Genomic DNA, 27,133 nt, shown 5'->3' with positions numbered 1-27,133 from the left:
ACGGTAATTGTCAAACGATAAAATGCTAATCATTAATTGAAAAATGCGAAAGAATAAATTCCAAATGCTTTTTGCAAAGTGCTTATTAAAAGGAACTGAATATATCAATGTATGAATGCATCCTTTGAATAGTCATTGGCCTTTGTTACATAACTTTGTCTCTATCAAACACTTTTTTCTAAACATTTTAAGTGTAAACAGTTTCGGTCCAATGTTCTTGCTGCCGGTAGAACATGTTATTGTTTCAAGTCAGACTGGTGGAATATTATATATGTTAAGAGATAGAAATCATTAGCTCGTGAAATTGAAGAATTTAACTATAAGCATTTATCATTTAGCAATTAGCATTAGCTAAATGACATTTAGTATTTGGCTTTTAGCATTAAGCATTAAGTAATTTACATTTAGCATTTAATAATTGGCATTTATGGCATTTAGCATTAAATAATTGATATTTAGCATTAAATAGTTGGCATTTGGCATGCATGGCGCACCGGCCTTCCATAAATACAGGTTCCAATGGACATGTATTGCATTTAGTCTTTTTTGTGTTTTTCAGATTATTTGTAATATTGGTATTGCTGGTCTTCTTGTTTAGTCACTATGTGGCATCATCTGGTGGCGTAGGTATTGTAATCGCCCAGTTTCCGGCCGCTAACAACCAACTGCATAGCAACCAGTCCGTACTGAATGCCTTGTATAGCGATTCACTGCCTAACGGGGACAATGTCAAGGACGTTAAAACTAATGAAACTGTTGAGAAAAATACCCTTAGAAACGTTCAAGAAGGATTAATAGTGGAAACTAACAACGGTAGAAAATGCAGTGAAAAGAAGTTCGATGTTAGTTTTCTAAAAGTTCACAAAGCTGGAAGTACAACGCTTATGAACATTTTCCTACGATTTGCTATTGAACATAAGCTAAATATAGTTCTTCCACGAAAATCAACAGGATACGGGTTTAATTACTTAGGATATGGAGAGACTGTTTCCAAAAATAAAATAGTTCCACTTCCGGCGAACGAAACTTACAATATTCTGTGCAATCACGTGGTCTATAATAGAGAAGCTTTTCATTCCATAATGCCGGACGACACAGTCTACGTCGGAATAATCCGAGAACCAGTCAGTCATTTTACGTCTGCTGCGTCATATTATGGGTTCTACAAACATTTACGAGAATTGTCAGCAGGTAATCTTTCTCAGGAAAAGGTTGTTAGTGAATTTTTGAAAAATCCTTTACAGACAAGAATACAAACATACTTTGTTTACAACCGGATGTCTTTTGACTTTGGAATTCCAAAACTCAAGTTCCATGATGATACGTATGTTGACAAATACATCGAAGAAGTTGATAGAGATTATTCACTAGTGCTGATATTAGAACATTTTCAAGAATCTTTGGTTCTCATGAAACGGATATTATGTTGGGACACAAAAGATATTTTGTACGTCCCACTTAATGCTATGAGAAATAAACCAGAATTTGATTTAGACAGTAAAGACCTTGAAAATCTCAGGAAATGGAATAGTGCCGATTTTAAATTGTATGAACATTTTTATAAAGTGTTTACTATAAAGGTTGAATCTCAAGGTAATGATTTAAAAGAGGAAGTGGAAAGCTTCAAAATAATACAAGGAGAGGTGATAACATTTTGCAACAAAGCAGTTGGACAGAGAAATACTACTGCTATTTTTACAGTCCCTAAAACTAAATGGGGTGAGAGTTTTACGGTAACATTGAAGGATTGTAGACTTATGATGGAGCCCGAGTTGCCGATGATGAAACGGTTGATAGAAAATGCATGGTCACGGTATTCTGCGTCAAAAGCAAAGAAATTGTAAGAATGAAAAGTAATAATGAAATGACAGATCAATGCATGCAGTAATTGACGGTCCTTGGTGGTAAAATCAGTTTGCTGTAGACCAGTCTCATAACTGAGGCATCCGATTGGTTGTTCGTTGGTACAATCTGCATTGGCCAATGGAAAATTTGAATTTAGAGACTGGTCTCTAGACTGACTTTTATAATCATTAACGTTAACCGAATATCAAAAGTACAGTCGAAGTCTTTCTCACTTACCAGAAGTCTGCAGTGGTTCGTCACCTGAATATTGAACCACTGGTAGATGGGAAGACGCTGAAACTCGATACCTCGGTGATCTTTTTAGCTCATCTGATTTTTTGAAAAAAAATGATGAGTTATTGTCATCACTTGAGCGGTTGTCGGCGTCGGCGTCTGCGTCGGCGTTGCCTGGTTAAGTTTTATGTTTAGGTCAGCTTTTCTCCTAAACTATCAAAGCTATTGCTTTGAAACTTGGAATACTTGTTCACCATCATAAGCTGACCCTGTATAGCAAGAAACATAACTCCATCTTGCTTTTTGCAAGATTTATGGCCCCTTTTGTACTTAGAAAATATCAGATTTCTTGGTTAAGTTTTATGTTTAGGTCAACTTTTCTCCTAAACTATCAAAGCTATTGCTTTGAAACTTGGAATACTTGTTCACCATCATAAGCAGACCCTGTACATCAAGAAACATAACTCCATCTTGCTTTTTGCAAGATTTATTGCCCCTTTTGGACTTAGAAAATCAGTTTTCTTGGTTAAGTTTTATGTTTAGGTCAGCTTTTATCCTAAACTATCAAAGCTATTGCTTTAAAACTTGCAACACTTGTTCACCATCAAAAGTTAACCCTGTATAGCAATAAACATAACTCCGTCCTGCTTTTTGCAAGATTTATGGCCCCTTTTGGACTTAGAAAATATCAGATTTCTTGGTTAAGTTTTATGTTTAGGTCAACTTTTTCTCTTAAACTATCAAAGCTATTGCTTTGAAACTTGCAACACTTGTTCACCATCATAAGCTGACCCTGTACAGCAAGCAACATAACTCCATCCTGCTTTTTGCAATAATTATTTCCCCTTTTGGACTTAGAAAATCATTTTCTTGGTTGAGTATTATGTTTAAGTCAACTTTTCTCATAAACTATCAAAGCTATTGCTTTAAAACTTGCAACAGTTTTTACCATCATAAGTGGACACTGTACATCAAGAAACATAACTCTATCCTGCTTTTTGCAAGAATGATGGCCCTTTTTAGACTTAGAAAATCATGGGTAGGACAATATTTCTATTACACAAAAAAAATCAGATGAGCGTCAGCACCCGCAAGGCGGTGCTCTTGTTTTTATTTAACTTAGTTAAACAGCTTGTTAGATACCAAATGTTATAGCGCTTCAGTTTTGGCCTTTGAGTATAAAAAAGAAGTTGGATACCTTTGTCCAAGGCTATAAAGCTGAGTTTTGAAACCAGTCTTAGAACCCCGTATCTGATTGGTTGGTTCTGAACTCCATTTTTGAAATTGACAGATGGGGATGTTGTTTTTCAAGAGACTCGTTTCCATTCTTATTTTATAACCTTGTAGACAGGGTTGGTATCCGAACTAGGGAAGGCACAGGCCTGGTATTTATGTTTCAGTCACATTTTGCATGTCAGAAATACTGTAAGCGTTTAATAATGGTTTATTTTTGATGTAATCAGTATTTATGCATTGTCTAGGGTGTGCAGCATAGTGTAATCTGTACGAGGTTGATATGTTTAGTAGTGAGTTAGTAGCAGGAGAAAGTCTGCAAGTTGTGTTAGTGAAACAATGTTTGTGCGTGCGTGTTTGTGTAGGATCTCATAATGGACAATCATTTTAGTGTTATGATCTGTAAAAGTTCACCCGTTTTGACGAGATTGTTCCGCTCGTTTTTTGAGTGGCGTTACCATTACCTTATACATTTTTATAAGACTTAACTTTACTTATATACGGTAGTTTTGTGTATTAAGTTGTATGACACCTATGTCTTTCGTGATACAGAGTCAAAACAGTTGCTTTTCTGTGATGTTAACATTGACCTGTATTATTCTTTTTCATTTTCATAACATAAAAAATCAAGGTTACATTTAGCTTAATTTCCCCATAGGCCTACATGTTACGGGTCCGTTCTATGACGTTATTTTGGGGATCTAGGTTTAAGACCAGCCTTAAAACCCGTGCATTATGATTTGTTCGTGGTAACTTTTTACCTTAGTATGAACATATAGCGTAATCAGACTGGTAACATACACTCTGAAGCATCAGCAGAGTGGTTTCTTATTATCGCATATTTCTGCCACCAGATAGGTAGGTAGCTAACGCGATAATAGAGTAAACTTTCTAGGAAATGTGTGCAGTTTTCTGAAAACATTTTAGCAATAACTGATATTTTCTAGATATTTATTCTACATTTGTATCTAGCGCAAAATGTTGTGTTAATGTTTGAAACTACCACGAGATGCTTGGTAGCTATCACTACAATATTCATAATTTCCAGGAAAGATGTGCATTATTCTGAAAATATTATCCCACTAAATTATTTTTAGCTCGACTATTCGAAGAATAAGTAGAGCTATCCTACTCACCACGGCGTCGGCGTTGGCGTCGGCGTCGGCGTCGGCGTCACACCCTGGTTAAGTTTTTCGTACCAGTCCACATTTTGACAAAGTCTTTTGAGATAAAGCTTTGAAACTTTCAACACTTGTTTACCATCACCATGTCCAGTTATAGGCAAGAGTACATAACTCTGTCAAGCATTTTGACTGAATTATGGCCCCTTTTGACTTAGAAATCTTGGTTAAGTTTTTCGTACCAGTTCATATTTTGACAAAGTCTTCTGAGATAAAGCTTTGAAACTTTCAACACTTGTTTACCATCACCATGTCCAGTTGTAGGCAAGAGTACATAACTCCATCAAGCATTTTGGTTGAATTATTGCCCCTTTTTGACTTAGAAATCTTGGTTAAGTTTTTCGTACCAGTCTACATTTTGACAAAGTCTTTTGAGATATAGCTTTGAAACTTTCAACACTTGTTTACCATCACAATGTCCAGTTGTAGGCAAGAGTACATAACTCCATCAAGCATTTTGGCTGAATTATGGCCCCTTCTGACTTAGAAATCTTGGTTTTTTCATACCTGTTTATATTTTGTGTAAAGTGTTTGACATATGGCTTTGAAACTTTTATATCTTGTTCAGTATTATAGTCTCTATCAATAGGCAAGAGTACATAACTCTGTCATTATTTTTTGGCTGAATTATGGCCCTTTTTGAACTTGGAAATTGGTTCTGTTTTCGTATATATCCATGTTTTGTCAAGACTATTTGACATATGGCTTTTAAACTTTAGACACTTGTTTGTCATTATGATTTCCATCTGTAGGCAAGAGTACATAACTCTGACAACTATTTTGGCTGAATTATGGCTCTTTTTGGACTTTGAAATTTTTGTCAAAACGGTTTGAACTGTGGCTTTGAAACTTTTAAGACTAGTATATCAACATGATTTCCATCTATGACAAGTGTACATAACTCTGTCAACTATTTTGACTGAATTATGACCCTTTTTGGACTTGAAAATTAGTTAAATTTTTCATACAAGTCCATATTTTGCCTAACATATAACTTAACATATTTGCCATCATGGTCACACATTGCCATTTAGTGCAAGACTAATCGAAATCCACAAATACAGGAACATGTTTTGTTTAATCCCTTTTTTTCTTTTGTCTGAAAATCTACAGAAATATTTTGACCCCATTCTTCAATCAATTCTTCGAATAGTCGAGCGCGCTGTCATCCGACAGCTCTTGTTTCTAGATATGATTTCTTATTTCCAGGAAACTTTAGGCTATTGAGATAAACTTTTCAGAAAAGTCAAAAATATCAGGATAATTCCTGAAAGTATGGAAGAAGCTATCTAGCTATTAAATAGCAGCTGTGGGCACTTAGGCAAACGCTTCATGATAATGTAAATTGTCGCAATAATATTTCCAGGAAACTTTTAACTATCGAGATAATTGTTTCAGAAAGCTTTGGTTATCAAGATAATTTTTTTAAAGTATCGCGATAGTTACCTAGCTATCTCGTGGCAGAAATATGCTACCATAGTTTACAGACAGGAAGGTTATGTTTGGACTAAAATACTCGTCATAAACCAGTTAAGGTTTGCTAATGAGATTACAACGTTACAACGAAAGCACACCGGAAGTTTGTGTACTCCATATTATATAATGTAAATGACACTTTAATTGAGTGTTAGTGTAGTAGTTTGTATCCTGTGGTAAACTTACATTAAAGGTCCAATACTAAGGAAAGTGAACATTTTAATTTCTTTTAAAAAGCACAGAAATTATTTCATTTTATTGGAAAATGAAAGTTGGTATGTAGAAATTCGAAATAAATCGCAGTATATGTACAATTATTTTTCTATGAAGTATGAAGAAAGTTAAAAAGACCTGGGGGTCATTCTGTCGATTCATTGAAATTTCAACGTAATACACATACGTTTCTCTGAGTTCCAAAGACCTTCTGTAAATTTTGACCTGCCAATCTTCATTATTTAGTGTCTTGCAGAAGTCTATGCACTGGCTATGAAAAAAATTGCCAACTCACTTTCCCTTAGTAATGGACCTTTTAGGCCAAAAGTAAATTATTATTTCTTTGTAGTGCCGGATATGAGGATGAAAAGAGTAGATCAAAATTTTGACACGTATAATGCATTCTTTATTGACCTTTTGGTTGTCGGGTGTACATTTTTAAAAATGTTTCATGTTGCGAAAGAAGTCTAACATATAAAAATGATAAAATTTACGGCTAACAAACGTTTCAGTGAAGTGGTGATATTTATGATCATTACGATTAAATTCCGGGACCCGTTTAAAGTGAAGTGTATTATTATGATAGTTAGACATTTAAAGCGATATCTTTGCCTTCTAGCACGTGTTAATACTCTATTTATAAGCATAATTTACATGAACTGTTTTAGTAAAAATAGTTGAAAGTGTTCATTTTAAGCTCACCTGAAACTTTTGATACGAAGTGTTTCAGATTGAACTCTTAGTGTTGGTGGTTGATCCGTCATCAGTTGTCCGTCTTCAGTAATCTTATTATTGATACTCTATAGATAAAAGTTTTGACCAAATCTTTATGAACCTTAGTTCGAAACTACAAACCTTTAGAGGCTTCATTTTCTGCCTAATCTACATGAAACTTAGTCAGTTTTTCAAAACTTTGTTATATATATTAAAACTGGATCACTTGTTCAAATTAATCATAGATATATCATATTAATTCTAGGAGGTTTCAGCTTGTAAATAATTTAGATGAAATCTGGATTTGCCTGCAGTCTCAAAAACTGGGTCACCTCGGGAAAGTAACTAGGTCACTAGGTCAGATAGTAGAAAAACATTATTAAGAAGTTAAAAGTAGTATTTTATCTGATTTTTGAAAATTTCTTTTTGTAATTAAGCTTTAACTTTATATCTCATAGTAATAATACATATACTCATATGGGCGATGTAGGGCTGTAATGGCCATCCTAAGCGTTATACAGTTAAACCTGTGATTAAGTTCTCCTGTGAACACAGACTACTTGCATCAAGGACCACCCCAGGTTTCGTTTCCGACTTAAATGTATGCAGTGCGTTTTAAAGTATGAATGCAGTCAACTTGAAAATAATGACAACTTTTTAAGTCATGTGACTGTATCCTGTTACATTATACATATTACCTGTGTATAAACAATGCACTTTCTTGTGAAAGGGCCCAAAAGTGGTTGTTGTATACAAGTGGTCTTTATTCCCACATATAAACACACTGTAAATATTTAAATCGTAACTGAATGGTTCGGTCTTTAAAGTTCTTTAGTTCGCAGAAGGTCTTTAACATAGGTTTGATTATTTTGTTATGACATGACTGTGTTCCTTATAAATGGGGTTCATTGTAAAGTGTACTGATGTTGTGTTCGGTACATGCACTTAAAAAATTTCTAACGCAACACTTAGTATATACCAAATATTCTTTTAAACTGAATTTACATAGTTTTTGGAAGACGTCGTATTTTAACAAAAGTAGTTTAACTTCTCATGTATAGCTGGACAAATATATTGTTTTGTTTTGTTCTGATTTATTGTCCTAAAAAGCTCTTTCATAACTTCATTACATTCTGCTGCTGAAATTTGGATACATAGAAATTATTGTTCTGAAGGCGTGCTTATTTTGGAAAGTTTATTCTGCTCTTGGTAACTTTGAAGATGTTGACAAAATAACTAGTGTTGCGTGATAAGTTTGGTTAAATATATTATTATATATATATACTATACAGGTGCGCCACTGAAGGCATTGGTGGTTCTTTTGTAATATTATACATGTGCAAATGTTATAAGGTATTTACACTGCAGTTTTATTTTATACGTCAAGGTATTGCTTTTTTTGTTATATTTTTTTTCAGTCATTTTGTAAATTTTATATATAAGTGTTCATGGTTATAATTTAAAAATGACCCATATGTCTAGATCTGCAAAACACTCCAATAATATATGTACATGCATTTTATATTGTTGAGGCGTTTACTGTAATAGTGAATAAACTATTGAATGAGGTCAGATTTTTTTAACAAATATTTATCAAAGAGGCTAGATCAGACCAATGGGTGTATAGCTATATGCGTGAAAAATAGCTATGAAATACGAGGATAATGAGTATATCCTGTATTTTTTTTAATTGTATAATTGTAATAGTATATGATCGGCGACGCATTATTACTCAGCTCCGTATACAAATCGCTGGTTCAGAATTTGTGCTATAGGACCATTAGATTTTGCTTATCTAAAGTCAATACTTCAAGAAAAATATGAAAATTTATATCTGATTTTACCAGTCAACGGTAAAAACTGTTGGCCTTCAATCTCCATGTACTTGCAGTAGGACCGGAAACGTCAATATTTTTTCCGTATCAATTTCTTTTTCATATTTACATGAAAATTTCATGTCGGGCGTGTGGCATCATTTGTGACATCTAAATGTGTCTTCACGCTAAAATAATCAATAATGGCGTTTTTTGTTTGTTTGTTTTGTTTTTTTAACTTTACTTAGGATAAAGAACAAGTTTTTGTATAATAGTAATAATAATAGATGAAGATGCGTATAGAGCCTCATAAAAAAGATTATTAGCTTGCTTCGAGAAATATATCCGTTCTTTGCTCTTAAAGTCTCACAATATATCCACTGCAAAACTTACGCACAGGTCCCTTGTCATTACGCGTGCTCTTGTATAGTTGTAAAGATATGGATGCAGGCCTGCACGTCCACAGAATATGCATGCAGAAATGTGTAAGTTTTCGTGTATATTTACTGGTGCATGCATACTTTTATACGCGTGCACGCATATTTGAAATATGCGCGAATTAAAAGTAGATGATAAACAGTGGCCAGAGAGCAGCTATATCCGTTAGAGATGGCCCGTGTCGTCATGTTCAGTCTTAAATCAAACATCAATAAAATGATCTAAAACAAACTGTTGAAATGATATCTACTATACAAAATGTAAAAATGACAGCTAAACAATACAAGGTTTCTTTCTTTTCTTTTTTTTTTAATGTTTGTGAAGTACCTGGGGCATTAGTATATCAACATACCTTTTATGATACATATGACTCGTGTGAATGCACCAAATATATAAAAGGTCATAAAAATATCAGCTAAACAAAGTAATCATTTTTGTACATGTAATTTGGATGTAAGCATGTCATAATGATCTCTAAACTCTTCTGTTGAACACTTAAAATTTTATTAATCGATAAATGAAAAGAATATATATAACATTCACAAAAAATAACTACATGATTAGTCCTTTCAACGATGCGAACCCACACGAGTAGTCCATGCAGGAGAGGGAATATGTAGTAGAATACAGAAACTGTAGTCTACAAAAACTGCAGTGTCGTGGTTAAATTGAATGCATTGCTTTTTCGTGTGTTTTTATGGCATCACCATTATTTATGATTGATTGTATCATAGCTCGGTGTTTTTTCTTAACCAATTTGGTGCAGTTAATTTGTATACACTGAGTACAGGGTACGGTAAATAAAAGTGTGCAGGTATTTAATACCTGCACGCCAGTTACCGCACTGTTGGATAAGGAAAGAATGCCAGCGTGTCTGGAACAGTAGACAGCGAAATGTATTTTATTGATTTTCTGCTCTAGCATTGGTTTATTTTACCTGGGCTTTACATAAAAATTTGTAAAGCAAGGATTTTAAGTACTCATTGAACTGCTGTATATGACAATGTGGAACGCCTACAACTACCATATATGGATGGTTATGATACAAAACAGAAAGAACATTAAAACTCTTGGGTAAACGATTTATACTCGGGGGCTACGCCCCCTCGTACAAACCGTTTACCCTCGAGTTTCAATGCTCTTTCTATTACTTAGTGTCTGATTTCTCGCTTCCGTAGAAACAACATTTATTACACGAAACTTATTTTTAAAATATTTCTGAAATGTCTAGGTCTGCAGCTCTCAAATACGGTTATATCTTACATCTGAGGCATATACTGACACTCTCAGACAACATCAAAAATGACATTTTGAGCGATTTGATGAAGTTCCAAAATTATCGATGTACCCTTCGTCCGTTACGGACCCCTGTGGTATTTCTGTTTATCCAGAGCTCAAATATTTTTTCATAGATTAAAAGCTGACATGCTGTACTAAAGCCCAGGTAATTTCAATTCGTAATAAAGTGCTGAAAATTGGCTCCCCAATAGCAAAAATAAAAAATAAAAAAGAAGTCCAGGCGCATACATTTAGACGGGGTGACCCCTGCGCGTGACCCCTGACTATCTACGAATCAAAATGCGGCTTTCGTTTTCAAGTTTAGCATTTCTACTTTCATTTTATTTACTTCCGGAAATAGCTGAAGGTCGAGTGACGTCATTTTCTGTGTTGTCAAAAACATACATGTGCCTGGCGAGTGCTGGCCGTCCTAAGGTTATGGCAACGTGGAACACCTACAACTACCATATATGGATGGCTATGATACGAAACAGAAAGAACATTAAAACTCTCGTGTAAACGATTTATACTCGGGGGGGGCTACGCCCCCTCGTAGAAATCGTTTACCCTCGCGAGTTTCAATGCTCTTTCTATTACTTGTGTGTCTCTTACCTTTAAGTTAGAATTTCTGTGCTAAACAAATTGTTGCTAGGCAACGAATCACAGCTGAAAAAAAAAACTGTGAAAAACTCTGTGTGCATGTAATAGTGAGATTTCAGGTAAACAGGCACCACAGCTACAGTAATATAACGAAAAAATCCGAGTTTGATTAGAGCGTAAAATATGGATAAACAAGAGCACCGCCTTGCGGGTGCATACGCTCATCTGATTTCTTTTGTCTCTGTATAAAAGAAATATTGTCCTACCCACCATTTTCTAAGTCCAAAAGGGGCCATAACTCTTGCAAAAATAATGTAGAGTTACAGTACTTGCTGTGCAGAGTCAGCTTTTAATCGCGAATAACTGGTCGAAGTTTTAAAGCAATAGCTTTGACTGTTAAGGAAAAAAGTTGACCTAAACGCAAAACAACAAAAAAATGATATTTTCTAATTCTAAAAGGGGCCATATTTCTTGCAAAAAGCAGAATAGAGTTATGTTTCTTGCTTTTGATGGTGAACAAGTGTTGCAAGTTGTAAAGCAATAGCTTTGATAGTTTAGGACAAAAGCTGACCTAAGCACAAAACTTAACTAAGAAATCCGATTTTCTAAGTCCAAAAAGGGCCATAATTCTTGCAAAAGGCAGGATGGAGTTATGTTTCTTGCTGTACAGAGTCAACTTATGATGGTGAACAAGTGTTGCAAGTTTCAAAGCAATAGCTTTGAAAGTTTAGGAGAAAAGATGACCTAAACAAAACTTAACCAAGAAATCTGATATTTTCTAAGTCCAAAAGGGGCCATAATTCTTGCAAAAGGCAGGATGGAGTTATGTCTCTTGCTGTACAGAGTCAGCTATTGATGGTGAACAAGTGTTGCAAGTTTTAAAGCAATAGCTTTGAACTTAACCAGGCAACGCCAGCGCCGACGCCGATCAATAACTCTTTTTTTCCCAAAAAAAAATCAGATGAGCTAAAAATGGCACACGCTCCCTGAAAATGCTTAATTAATATAGAAAGATATCATTTAGTTGAAAAGGGACCTAACTCTAAAGGATATTCTGAACAATATTTCATATATCCATATTTGATGTTGGTTTCATTTCAATTGAATGAAACTCTTATGTTGTTAGTCCAAACAGGGGCATATCTCATACAATGATAGACATAAAAGTCCCGATCATATGCTTATGTCCACTTTATGTTGATGTTATATGGACGGAAACTAGGAGTTGAGTACACATGGTAAAAATGTACTTGTAGTATTGTAATGACGAAAAACTGACGTAACACAAGAAAAAATATTTTGACATTAAATTCCATGCTGCCCGCCCGCTTGGCTCAATAGGGAGAGCGTCGGTCTACGAATCGCGGGGTCGTGAGTTCGATTCCTGGGCTGGGCGTATGCTCTCCGTGACGATTTGATGAAAGACACTGTGCCTGAAATCAATCGTCCGCTATCTCTGATTCATGTGGGCAAGTTGGCAGTTACTTGCGGAGAACAGGTTTGTACTGGTACAGAATCCATGAACACTGGTTAGGTTAACTGTCCGCTGTAACATAACTGAACTGCTGTTGAAAACGGCGTTAAACCCAAAACAAACAAATAAATTCCATGCTGGTGACTTATAGCTTGGGGCGTAACTGTAGAAGTTGAGTACTAAAGTATGTGTGACTAACAGACATGAAGATATAAAGAAGTGACATGCGAGTAAAAATGACGTCGTGATGAAATATCATGCGTTACTCAAAAATAGGAGAAAATATTTTGTAAAACAAACAGACAGACGTGTAGACAGGCATCAGTGAGGCAGAATTGGAACATCAACTCACTGCTAGATTTGAACGTTACAGACCTGTCCAATAGATCAGTAATTTTCGACTCACGAAGAAAAATTTCCTTGAACCTTGACCTACAAACGCGAAAACTAAGCATGCGTCGCCTTGGTGTTTAGCAACCGACCATGATATCATATATTGGAGTTCGATATCAAGTTTTATCTTCCTGCAAACTCTACGACCTTTGACCCAAACATTCTCTAAAGGTCATTAGAGTCATTTATCACATGTTGGCGCCGTGGGAGTGAAATAAAGCCATTACATAAATTTGATTGTATCATTGCTCGGTGTGTTTTCTTAACAAATTTGGTGCAGGTAATTCGTATACACTGAGTACAGGGTACGGTAACTAAAAGTGTGCAGGTATTTAATACCCGCACGCTAGTTACCGCACTGTTGGATAGAAAAGTATGCCAGCGTGTCTGGAACAGTAGACAGTGAAGTGTATTTTATTGATTTTCTGCCCTAGCATTGGTTTATTTTACCTGGGCTTTACATATTTGTAAAGCAAGGATTTTAAGTACCCACTGAACTGCTGTATATGGCAATGTGGAACGCCTACAACTACCATATATGGATGGCTATGATACAAAATAGAAAGAACAATAAAACTCTCGGGTAAACAATTTATACTCGGAGGCTACGCCCCCTCGTACAAATCGTTTACCCTCGAGTTTCCATGCTCTTTCTATTACTAATACGCTAGTGTAATAAAGCTTTGACATTGACATCGTTTACTTATAGCGGACGTTCTTCTTCTTCCTCTTCCAATATTGTACTGACACCTACTGGCGTATACTCGTACAAGTACTTGCTTGGTAAAGGAAGATACAAGATACAGATACAAATTTTATTTAAAGTCGGTGTTAAATATACAGACTCTACAGAAGAGGAAAGTATGATGTTTCAATAGGAAAAGCTTACATGTGATAAAAAGAATATTACATTTTATGTCTTTTTACATTGAATTTATTAAACTCGTTCAATAAATTCAATATGAAAAGACACCCATGTAATATCCTCTTTGTACTGAATGTAGGAAATATTCTGTGAACGTTAATGTATTTAGGCCGGAGTTTGAAAAAAAAAACACTTCACGATCAAATTTTACTGTAGCCTTGACCCTTGACCTGTAGTACCACATCAACGTTTGTTCACGTAACGAACGGGATGCTACAAAATTATTTAGTACATTTATGCATCATAATATGTTCAGTTGATATCAGTAACAGGAAGTAGATTGTTAGACCAGCATCAAGCTATAGACGCAACATCTTCCATGAGGTGGCATAGAAGATAAAAGACTGCAGTCAAGAAGCAAGGAGAGTCTGTATCGTCATCTGTTTTTTTTTATTTATTTATTGTGTATTTAAATTACAGAACAATACCTTCAATCCTGGTGGTCATGTATTCAGGGAAGATATAGACCATGCTCGTTGCTGGATCAATTAAGAAGGGCCAGTGTGCTGAAAACAACTCCAAAGCATATTATACTTTATAGTACCATGACTTTATTCATGTATCACAAACCTTATAACAAAAACAATAGATAAAATTATTACAACCTGAGTCTACTCTATGGGACCATATTTCTACTAGGTACGACCTACAATGACTACAGATCTATTTTCCACTAAAAACAATGTTATATACATTGTCATTTAAAGTATTTTGGCAATTTTATTCTATATATTATATAATTATATTATTTTATAACTCTCAATTTCAGACACAATACAAAGACATATCTTAATATCTAATTCATTTTAAATGTAAACACAAGAGACATGTTAAAGTTGTTGGAGTATTTTTGTTTGTCAGGAACTGTAAGAGATCAAGGGAGTATTTACAGCTGAACCTGCCACAGTGACCACCTGTATTGCTGTATTGAACAGCCACTTGCCTTAAACAGCCAGTCAGCTAACTTTTCAAAATTACTTTTTCTTGTAACTTCACCTTGTCTTAAACAGTCACCTGCTTTAAGCAGCCAGATTGTGCCACTCTCTTGATTAGATACTAAACACATGTTTGTCTGTATTTAAAAATAATACTAAACCTTGTGTAGTGTATAGCATGCATAGGAAAACACTACTGTGTAAAGATTATGTCACAATTTAGCTGTACTTTAGCTTAATCCATACCTACTGGCCAACAGCTACAAGGCAAATGTTATTACAACAGACTATGGACTTACTAGCGGGCCACTGAGCCTATGGTAAATTACATGTTTTTTAAAAAAATTATTACATGATCACATTTAAATTTTATAAAATCAACATAAGTCAATAAAATAATCTCTTTTGCCTAAGTCGAAAAAGGGGCATAATTCTGTAAAAATGCAAAGTACAGTTATGGGACCTTCACAGTATATGTTAGATCATGACAGTGAACAAGTGTGTCAAGTTTCAATCCATTCCCATTAGTTAGTACTGAGATAACAGCTTACATACAAAACCTTAACCAAAAATTTTTAAGTCGAAAAAGAGGCATAATTTTGTAAAAAAGCGAAATAGAGTTATGGAACCTGTGCAGTGTAAGTCAGTTTATCACAGTAAATAAGTGTGTTTAGTTTCAATCCATTCCCACAAATGGTTACTGAGATACCAGCTTACATACAAAACCCTTAACCAAACCGGGATGCAGACACCGACGCATGGGCGAGTCCAACAGCTCTACTATTCTATGAATAGTCGAGCTAAAAAAGAACCATGATGGCCTGCATCGCTCACCTGACTCAAATGGGTACATGATTTTTTGGTACATGTACACAATGCTATAAGCTTGTTTTAGGAACAGGTGACACCCCCACCCCCAACCCCCAAGGAGGAGATAATTTTTTAAAAAATTCATTTTTCAAACAAAACTCTGCATGGAATCAAACTCTTTGAAAATCTTTGGTAGAATACCATCCAAGGAACGTCCATGCCAAGTTTGATCAACTTTCACAAATTGGTTTCAGAGGAAAGTTGTTCGAAGAAAAGTCTGGACAGATGAGCCACAGTTGGATGAACAACGGACAGAGAGTGATCAAAATAACTGATTCACGTGCTCAGGTGAGCTGAAAAATAGTACCTGGTCATTATAGACCTTTAAGCTTAACCTATGGACTGTAAAAATATTTTTGACATGATCTTTAGAGTCCAAAGTATTTGTTACTGTTATAACAATAAGACTGTATATAAAGACTAGATTATGCTCAAAGCTCTAAATAAATATATCTAAATAAATAAAACCTGAAAACGAGGCAAGAATTAAATAAAAATTAAATTATCTTCACTTTACATCAATTTCAAAGTATATAAAGCAATAGCATTGCACAAAACTGAATCATTATCACTTGTCATCTAAGCAAAAATGATTACAAAATAAATCATTGCCTTGGCACAAAACCATAGTAACTGTTACTAATATAGATACAAAAGCAGATTCCAATTTACTACACAGCAGCAAAATATATCATCACCCACTCATTTTAAACTATGTTAATGTAAACATGTTTGTGCAAATTTCTTATCAGATGTGTGACATCATAATAATATTATGTGACATAATGTCAACTCAACAACTGTAGTTAGGTAAATAAATATTTTTTATGGTTAGACAGTAGCTAAAGCAACATTATCTCACAAGACATAAAATTTAATGGCTATGAGACCCGAGATAATGAGGGTACAACACTTGTGACTTTCAAATCATAAAAATATTCTGATTCCAAAACTATCTATCTACAGTAGTGGCAATGAAAGCGTCAAACTAAGTAAAAAAATCAACATGGAAACATACTGTATCTAAATATCTGGAATGAAAGCATCAAATGAAAGTAAAAAACATTGAAATAGGTCTGTTTCATTGAAAGACAAATACAAAAGTACAAATGAAAAGCCTTCCTATAATTAAACAAAGCAATATGAAATTATAATCTCAGGAATGTTTGGCGTAGTCAAAAAAGATTATCTATATGTAGCATTTGAAAAAAGTGTCTTTTCAGTAAATGTTTGAGACAACCAAATTTGTCTCTGGCAAAAAAGACAAAGTTGGTAATGTTTGTAAAGATATTGAGGATATTTGTTTGTTTCCCTGTAAGTTGAAATATCTTTCATCAAAATTTTGCAAGACCATGAGTGAACATATTAAATCTGGTGTTCAAGAATTAAAGATATTTTGACCTTAGATTGATTCAAATACCAGAAAATTTTCTTTTCATTTCATGTTGTTGTTTTTTTTCAATGTTTATTTTTTGTCGAATGTACAGGGCAACATCACATCAAAGTCATGATGTCGCAATGCAAAAGAATATGAATAATACAAACAAGAGCTGTCTCCATAGGATGACACATGCCCCCCATAGTACTTTGAATGAATAGTTATGGCCAATGTTAGAGTTTAGGACCTTTCACCTACGGACCTGGGTCTTGCGCGTGACACGTTGTCTTACTGTGCCACACATTCATGCATAGTTATTTTAAAATCCATGCATGAATGACAAAGATATGGACCGAACATGCCCATCATTGCACTATCATGAAATATGACCTTTAACGTCTAAGTGTGACCTTGACTTTTGAGCTACAGACCTGGGTCTTGCGCGCGACACTTCGTCTTACTGTGGTACACACCATCATGGCCAATAATTTTAAAATCCATGCATGAATGACAAAGATATGGACGGGACACGCCCATCAATGCACTATCATGAAATATGACCTTTAACGTCTAAGTGTGACCTTGACCTTTGAGCTACAGACCTGGGTCTTGCGCGCAACACGTCGTCTTACTGTGCCACACATTTATGCATAGTTACTTGAAAATCCATCCATGGATGACAAAGATATGGACCGGACACGCCCATCAATGCACTATCATGAAAAATGACCTTTAACGTCTAAGTGTGACCTTGACCTTTGAGCTACGGACCTGGGTCATGCGCGCGACATGTCGACTTACTGTGGTACACATTCATGCCAAGTTATTTGAAAATCTATCCATGGATGACAAAGATATGGACCAGACACGAAAATTGCGGGCACACCGACAGACGGTTCAAAAACTATATGCCTCCCTTCGGGGGCATAAAAATAGGAAATTCTTTCCAAAATATAAACAAGAGGGCCAAGATGGCCCTAGGTCGCTCACCTGAGAAACACACCATAACAGTGTAAGTATGTTTGACCTAGTGATTTCATGGAAACAAATATTCTGGCCAATTTTCATTAGGATTGGACCAAAAATGTGGTCTCAAGTTTAAACAAGTATTTTCTTTGATATAACCTAGTGACCTAGTTTTTGATCCCAGATGACCCATATTCAAACTGGACCTAGATTTCATCAAGGCAATCATTCTGACCAAATTTCATGAAGATCAATTGAACAAGAGCTGTCCGTAAGACAGCCAAGCTCGACTATTCGAAATATTGTCACAGAAGCAGGAAATGATTACCCAAAATGTTAAATATCAAAAGAGTTTTAAGTTCGAAAGGGGACATAATTTGACCAAAATGAAGGTCAGAGTTATGGGACTTGATGCTATCAACTAGTTTTATTACCCCGAAGAAACATTTTAAGTTTCAATTCAATATCTGCATTAGTTCTGGGGATATTAACTTGCATGTAAAACTTTAACCAGAATTTTCTAAGTCCAAAAGGGGGCATAATTTGCTCAAAATACATGTTAAGAGTTATGGAACTTGACCCAGTGAGGTTGGTAACTGACCTAGAAAAAGAATAAATAAGTTTCAAAGCTATATGCCTTTTGGTAATAGCTGTATGTACTTGCACGCAAAACTTTAACCAGGATTTTCTAAGTCCAAAAGGGGGCATAATTTGCCCAAAATACATGTCAGAGTTATGGGACTTGGTGCTATCAACTAGTTTTATAAACCCCGAAGACACATGTGAAGTTTCAATTCAATATCTGCATTAGTTTTGGGGATAGTAACTTGCATATAAAACTTTAACCAGAATTTTCTAAGTCCAAAAGGGGGCATAATTTGCTCAAAATACATGTTAGAGTTATGGAACTTGACCCAGTGAGGTTGGTAATTGACCTAGAAAAAGAATAAATAAGTTTCAAAGCTATATGCCTTTAAATGATAGCTGTATGTACTTGCACGCAAAAACTTAACCAAGTTGTGACGCCGACGCCGACGCCAGGGTGAGTAGAATAGCTAGACTATTCTTCGAATAGTCGAGCTAAAAATACACCCTCTATCACATACACAAAGTTTTTCTTTGATTTGACCTAGTGACCTACTTTTTGATCCCAGATGACCCATATTCAAACTGGACCTAGATTTCATCAAGGCGATCATTCTGATCAAATTTCATGAAGATCAATTGAAAAATACAGCCTCTATCGCATACACAAGGTTTTTCTTTGATTTGACCTAGTGACCTACTTTTTGAACCTAGATGACCCATATTCGAAACTGACCTAGAATTCATCAAGGCAATCATTCTGACTAAATTTCATGAAGATCAATTGAAAAAGAAACAGTCTTTATTGCGTACACAAGGTTTTCTTTGATTTGACCTTGTGACCTACTTTTTGACCCCAGATGACCCATATTCGAACCTGGCCTAGACTTCATCAAGGCAATCATTCTGACTAAATTTCATGAAGATCAATTGAAAAATACAGCCTCTATCACATACCCAAGCTAAATGCTGACAGACAACACAGACAGACAGACAGACGCCGGACATTGAGCGATCACAATAACACGTGAGCTAAAAATCAGTAAAGATATAGATGTAAATAAATAATTACAGAACATAAAGATATGTGCTCCACCTTATCAAAATGTAATACAAAGCTTAAAATCTAAAAGAATTATTTAACTTCTTTTCCACTATGAAAATGTAGAGTCATAACAGTGAAAACTATAAAATGAAAATCCCTAAATTTGAAACAGTCACAGTTTCAAATATAATCTACCAGTTTATTTTAATAAAACATTGAACAAATGTAATAAATCTTGATATTGACTATTTCTCATTTTGTAATGCTAAACTGTTTGTAATGATTTTATAATGACTCTAACTCAAACATAACATGGTTGTCAAATGATGTTATCATATTAAAATGAACACATAATTATCTTTGGTCATCCAAAAATACATACAGAAAAAGCTGTATAAATGTAGAATTTTGATTTTAGGTTTTAGTGATGATGCACACCATGGCCATATACTCCCACAACATATCCAGCTGTTGTTTTCACAAAGATTATCTCCCTTCTTGTAAAAGACAAGTATACATGTCTATAAATGCATTTTCCTATAAACTACCATTTTAAACAGAACAACATGTAACCTTTTCTGCAAACACAACATAATGCATTAACTCATGCATGCCTTTGATGGGGCTGAAATCACAAACACTTGATTTTAGGTCATACGGCGACTTTACAGTTTCTGACAGTGGAGGAGCACCCAAGGTGCCCATGTGGGTATTAATTCAGGCAATATATTGTGGGCATCTTGTTTGAACAACTGACATTCAATAAGACAGCTGAAAGAAATATATGCCCAAAGCAAGGTTATGAACCCACAGTAGCATGAGGTAAGTGACTGGAATTCAGTGACCTTAACACCTCCCAAAGAAGCCCCCTCTAGCTATCAATCACAACATTAATCACAACACACTGAATGGAATAGAGAATCAAAAACTACACATGACTGATATGTATTATTTTTCTATCATGCTTTGTATTTCACATGCAACAGCATAGAAAAATCAGTGACTTTAAAAAAATTGAGATCAAAATTGTCATACCTGTACATTAAGACCATGTTTTGAAGCGCTAAAATATGTCTTTACTTAGGCACCACTAAATCTGGCTGTTCCTTATTTCATATAAAGTCCACCAAGTACATAGTAATGTTTTTAAAACAACCCTCTGAATTTCTTTCAATGTCTCTTTCCGAGACTTAAAGTTCCTATGCCGCCATTTTTATCTAGCATGCCACAAGAACATGCCGATGTCGACGGAATGCTACACATACATACTGAAATGCAGCAGAGTAAAAGCAAACACAATGCAACTGAGAAATGGCACAAGGAAAAGAAGAAAGATTGGGACTATTTATATTTGGACTACTTTTATACCAGCGCAAGTTTACATTTGATTTGGTAGTGATCAGCCTTTACAGGTTACATGTACTTACAGTAACTGTACACTGTAAAAACATTTAAACCTGAAAATGAAGCATCCAGCAGGTCTATCGCACAGGTATGACTGCATGTTCAAAGGAATGTATATTTCTGATTAGGATGTATTAGCACAGTCTGGAATGCATGTGTAATGAATATGCATAAATAAAAACAAAAATTTAAAACAATACAATTACTATCTGAACCTTATTTCTCTACTATCATATCATAAACTAACTGTATCTAACTATCACTACAATACAATCACTTGAAGTCGTAAAAAAATTACAAAATGTACATAAAAATGCATCTCTACAAAATATCTATGTAAATACAGAATGCACTATAAAAACATGGTACACAAGAGACAGGATAATCAAACATGGTAAGCAGTCATATCAAATACATAAAAATGATTTTGTGACTCTACTCATCTCAAATTCAGGAAAAAAAAACATGTTTTTTCATGCTGCATCATCCGCAGAATTCCTCCAGATTTTATGGTGCCTCGAGCTCGTTAAGATGCTATAAAAGGAAACAAAGTTGTAATATTAAGGCTTTTGCAGCATAAAATGAGTAAAAATCTGAATATAGTGTCAATTAGCATTCATTTTCACTTAGACTTGTTTTAATTGCACAATAACAGAAGCTGGTATGTCCCCTGAAGAACATAATATCGGCTGTTTCAGAAATACCAAAAATAATTATCAAGTCCCTTTCCATTTTACTGAAATCCTTTCCCATTTCTCTAAAAGGAACAGTAAACAAATAAGTAGATTCTGCAGACAATATCAACTAGAACTCATTTTAAGACTGTTTTGAATCAATTTTCCAATATCTCCTATGAAATCAACTTTGAGCACTCTTTGAAAATACAGTTGTAACTTTGACCTTTAGCATCAAACTGTGGATGTACAATATCTTCTTACTGGCACAAACAAACTACATCTTACTTCTGCAAAACCCATAATATACAAGACAAAATCTATTTGAAAATGGAATAACTATTATCACAATATAAAATGCAATCACAATAAATAACTTAATTATCTAAAACAGCGATATAATAATTCTACTGCAAGTCATTTATGACAGAGTTGAAACTGAACTTGGGAGATTCCAAATCAGACCCATTTGATATAACAGAATTGAAGGGTGAAGCAAGCTGCATTGTACATTTTTTACAATTTTTCAAAATGAAGAAATGATGACAAAATATCCATAATAATCTCTATCAGGGCTTGGGAAATATGCTAGTTTGTTCATTTTGGACCGACTTTTCGCTTTACAGACTGATTTAAAAAATGATGAAAAAAAAACAACAACAAAAAAATCTGTCCAATAAAAATGGAGAAAAAGTATAAAATTCGGATTCAGACGATTATGTTTACTTTTGTCAACAAAACAATAGTATGTTCCATTTATTATTAGATTATGGGGGAAAAAATGTCTCTAGATATTTGTATAAATTCATAATGCTACTACAGCTCTTATTGAATACAGGGAGCTTTCTTTTTGTGACTGGAGAAATATTTTTTGGAATGCAATTAATCATGTACCTTAATTCATATGGTTTATCCCTGTACACACCATGGTTCATCGTTAATGCCATTGTGGTTATATTTAATTGCATCTAACTCAGAACCATTGTATATCAGATGATAAACCACAGAAAGGCCCCAATTATTTACCTTATGTAAATTCTAATCATTTTGTTGGCATAACATTAATTCATGAATTTTAAATTCAAAGATAAAAGCTATGGGAATTCTATTTTTTAATTGTAATTTTTATTTCGAAAATTGACGGAACTAAGAAATCATCATAAAATGAGCCGTGCCATGAGAAAACCAACATAGTGGGTTTGCGACCAGCATGGATCCAGACCAGCCTGCGCATCCGCGCAGTCTGGTCAGGCTCCATGCTGTTCGCTTTTAAAGCCTATTGGAATTGGAGAAACTGTTAGCAAACAGCATGGATCCTGACCAGACTGCGCGGATGCGCAGGCAGGTCTGGATCCATGCTGGTCGCAAAGCCACTATGTTGGTTTTCCCATGGCACGGCTCAAATAGTCTCACATATCTTCAATGATTTGGCTTGAATACAAAAAGCTAAAACAAATCATTAATGGTGTATATCAACATTCTCATGGATTCATCTCCAAGGAAACAAGTTTCTAACAGGATATAATAATTTCACAATAAGCTAAAAATAGCACCATTTAACACTGATTATCAAGGACATGTGGAAACTATATATGGAAACAGAATGTTTACTAGAAGATTTGTGACTAGATTTGTGATTTATGTTCATAGAAATTAATGCTTTGGCAATCACAATGCAATGTTTTACAGGTAGTATCTCTCCTATCTATGCATAAAACTAGTGCTGTCACTGTAAAATTGCTTTACAAGAGAAATGACAATTTAACGGAGTCAAAAACAAATTAACATGCAGGTGTTGCGATCATAAAACTGAAAAGGTAATATATTGTTAACATTTTTTTTCATAGGAAAATCTGACGTTACAGAAGTGCTAGAATTTCCTCCATTGTCATAAAACACGGTATCTCAAAGTTACAATAATAAAGTTCAACTTTCTCCCAACTTAACCTTTAGCCTGCTTGTGGCAAGTGATTTTACCTTTGCTGATTTTAACTAGTGCGCACTGTTCCACTGTTCGCTATTCAGTTAGTAAATTTTCAGTGAACACCACCTTGAATGATGTGATAATGCCCAAATTGAATGACAGTCCATTTCTGAAATATAGCAGGCTAAAGGTTAACTTTGTATTGATATATTACTAAAATCTGTCTATTAATATGTTATTGTAAAAAGGGTATATAATGTGACTTTGTGACTACCCACTAGGTCATTGGGAGAAATCCAAATAGAGAGAAAAATAGTTACCAACAGTTTAGATCTTCAACTGTATGAGTAATGTAAAAGTCCTCTGAAAATACTTGTTAGTGCGAAAAAAAAACTTTGCAGAAATACCCCTGGTGTGGCATTTTCAGCTGAAAAAGGAAATATAACATAAAAATATATAATTATTGAATGAGAGACCAAAAAATATGAATTAATTCTTGATTATGAATCTTTCCAGGTGTCGAAATTTTAAAAATTTCACTTTTATATTTTACTATTGCCTATACTTGTTTTGGCTAAAATACCCAATAATATAAAATATACTTGGAGTAATTCAGGGCCATTTTAGTGGAAGGGGGCATATAAAGGGTCTACACAGCTAAATATCTTTATTCACTGACAGGAGCCATTTTCACACAAAGTCACATATACTTCTTTTCAATAAATAAATGACAGTCCTACATGAAGATGTTTTGCATCCAACTATATCAAAGTGTTGCTAATACCTCTCTACAATTTCTCAGTAATAATGCACCAGTTTGCATGATCGTAAAAGCATTGCACGATATGTAAGTCAGGTATATGTTTTGAGATCAATGTCTCGATTTCACCCTTTCGAAAGACGTGATAATATCTACATAATTTTGACGACATTTCTTCATCCTCTAAATCAAATACTGAGTCATCTTTAACTTCAGCCACTGTACTCCCATTTTGCTCTGCACATACCTCTCTACTGCTTTCTCCAATTCTGCAAGTTCGCTCTGATGGTAACGACTCCCTGTTTGACAGACTATCTTCTATCAATTCTTTACAGTTTTCCTGTAACCTACCATTCTCACTGGAAGTAATACAGTTCTCTGAATGTTGCTTTGTCAGACTGTATTTTTCAGTTGACAATTTTTGTGTTACAACCAAACTTTCTTTTTGCAAATTATTAACATCGCCATCAAAATCATGATCAGATATCTCTCCATCGTGTTCTTGTTTGACATCTCCAATATTTTTCTGTAAGGCACTACCGTGAAAATCGTTTAACCCAATATCACCATTCTCATACAATCTGTCGATATCAATTTTTATGTAACCATCGTAAATTCCATTAAGAAGTGCACTTTCACTATGGCACCTGTCACGTGAGATTTCGTTGCACATTTCTGTAAAAAGTTTTCCCTCCAAAGATGTTGTTTCCCTGGTTCCTGATAGACGATTTTCCTTCAGCTGGTTCCTTGCTCCAGTCACCAATGTAGAGTTATCATTATCCAGGTCTATGCCACTGTCCGACAGAAGATTTCCTCTAGGAGAAATCTTGTCCTCTTTCACTACATCCAGACAGCTACTGAGTGGAAACTCCCTGACCTTGAAGTTTAACTTTGAAGCAAGGTCAAGTTGCTCACTGGATAACAGACTTTCTGGATGTCTCACATGGTTTGTGGCTATGTTCAACTTTTCCGGCACACTATTTTTCTTTTTTCGTGTCTTTTCATCCTTATCATCAAATATTTCCAACAGTTTTGATTTTACTGCATTGAAGAAAGACCTCTCCTTTTTTTGGGCACCTTTACTTTGCAAGCAAGGTTTAAATTCTACACAGACATCCTGAGAATCCTCCTGGATTGTGCTGACAACCTCAGCACTTCCTTTATCAATATTAATGTTACTATCTCTGCATAGGACATTATTGAATGTGTATGGATCCAAGGAATCTTGTTTCATAAAAGGATTTACTTTTGGATGATATGTTCTTTCAAAATGATTTTGCCGTCTGATGTTTGTGGTAGAATGTAAAAGTTTTGTGTCATTTTCTGTACCAACAATGTTTTGTCCATTATTCTCAATCTTTTCACCATTTAAGCCATTTTCATTAAAATCAGTGTCACAAATTGTACAAGGATTTGGAATTTCTGTTTCAAAATCATCAGTTTCCAGATCCCCAACATTCCAATCAAGTGCAATCCCCAATTCTTTTTCATCTACAATCCCATTCATACTCTCTGTTCCAGTCAAGTCAATATCACTTGCAGTGCAGTTCACATTCTCAATTCCATCATTTTTTATACCTTGTTTAGTTTCTTTTATTCTCATCACTGACTGCTCATCCTTGCATTTAGATTCCATCAGATCTAAACTACCTGATGACATGGCTCGTAATGAGGCCTCAAATTTCCGGCACTCACTGATTATTTTGTTTGTTTTCGTCTTACTATGCTCTTTTCTTAAACCACCCTTATTCCACACATATATTTGCTCACTATCACTGCCTTCTTTATTTGTGTGCTGCGGACTGACACTGAAGTCCAGGGAATAATAATTTGGTTTAAACTCATTGAGCTCAAGTAAAGCTGTGACATCATCTGCACTGAGTGAACTCTGACGCCGCAATGCCTGTTGGGAATTTTGACTGCTTTGCTGTTCACTCGCCTCTGTAGACTGGACCACTGATTCATCCTCACTGATTGAGCTAGTGCTGGACATTCCAAATGATGAAGAGGAACCTAAAGAAAGAGAAAATACCAGGTCAGTAACTTGCAGATGTTTACAAAGTAACAATGCATTTAACACCATTCAACAGACTGGTTACGAAACTGAATTTTTGTTGACCAGTCTAAAACCTCAGCATTTGATTGGCTGGTTTTTATTACAATCTAGATAGCAAGATGGCAATTTGAAATTGAGCTCCGAAGTCAGTCTTATAATATTTGCAATCAAGATCAACATATCTCTGCCAACAGGTGTGACATGATTTTGTTTGTTTTGTTTTTTCCTTAGTTTTAAATCACCTGACACAATTAAGGTCACATGACTATCATCCCAGTTTTAATGGTGGGGGTAACCCCTCAACATATCATTTAAGGCACTGGCAGGTACCTGGGTAGAACTTAGACCCTTCTGTATGTAGCTAACTCACATGCACTTTGCATCCCATGGCCAAAAGGATTTCAAACCCACAGACATGACGGGCAAGCCATTCTACGTCCGTAATTAATCACTTAGTCACTAAAGCCAAACACTGTGTCAGAGTACAGCAAAAGTGTTTTAAAGGAAATATTAAGATTTAAAATTTCACAGCAATAAGGAACATTCTTAGCGAATCTTAAACTTCTGATTTGAGCAAGTTGTCAAAGTTGATAAAAAAGAAACTGATGGTGTGTAACCTGTGAAAAATGGGCAAGCATCCGCCCAAAATTTTTAATTAAAAGCAACTGATCTGACATGTTTAGTGAAGTAAGCAGCTTTGTGAAACAAAGCAGATCTG

At 35.0% G+C, this 27,133-nt stretch overlaps 2 protein-coding genes across 8 annotated transcripts in view; one reads left to right on the top strand and one right to left on the bottom strand.

The window, feature by feature from the left end:
* LOC123557929 (galactose-3-O-sulfotransferase 2-like) overlaps nt 1–8,464 on the top strand; it is a 31,385-nt gene extending 22,921 nt beyond the window's left edge. For all 7 annotated transcript variants that reach the window (XM_045349726.2, XM_045349729.2, XM_045349730.2 and 4 more), the window contains one exon: nt 560–8,464. In XM_045349726.2, the coding sequence (XP_045205661.2) occupies nt 560–1,844 (1,285 nt within the window). In that variant the 3' untranslated portion in view covers nt 1,845–8,464. The remainder of the gene's footprint in view (nt 1–559) is intronic.
* Nucleotides 8,465–14,346: 5,882 nt separating this feature from the next.
* LOC123557927 (uncharacterized) overlaps nt 14,347–27,133 on the bottom strand; it is a 75,197-nt gene continuing 62,410 nt past the window's right edge. The window contains exon 8 of the mRNA XM_045349721.2: nt 14,347–26,372. Coding sequence (XP_045205656.2) covers nt 24,388–26,372 — 1,985 coding nt within the window. The 3' untranslated portion in view covers nt 14,347–24,387. The remainder of the gene's footprint in view (nt 26,373–27,133) is intronic.

Source organism: Mercenaria mercenaria, chromosome 5, assembly GCF_021730395.1.
Source record: "Mercenaria mercenaria strain notata chromosome 5, MADL_Memer_1, whole genome shotgun sequence".
NCBI lineage: Eukaryota > Metazoa > Mollusca > Bivalvia > Venerida > Veneridae > Mercenaria > Mercenaria mercenaria.
The sequence above is the reverse complement of the archived record's forward strand: the minus strand, read 5'-3'. Positions and strand labels throughout refer to the sequence as shown.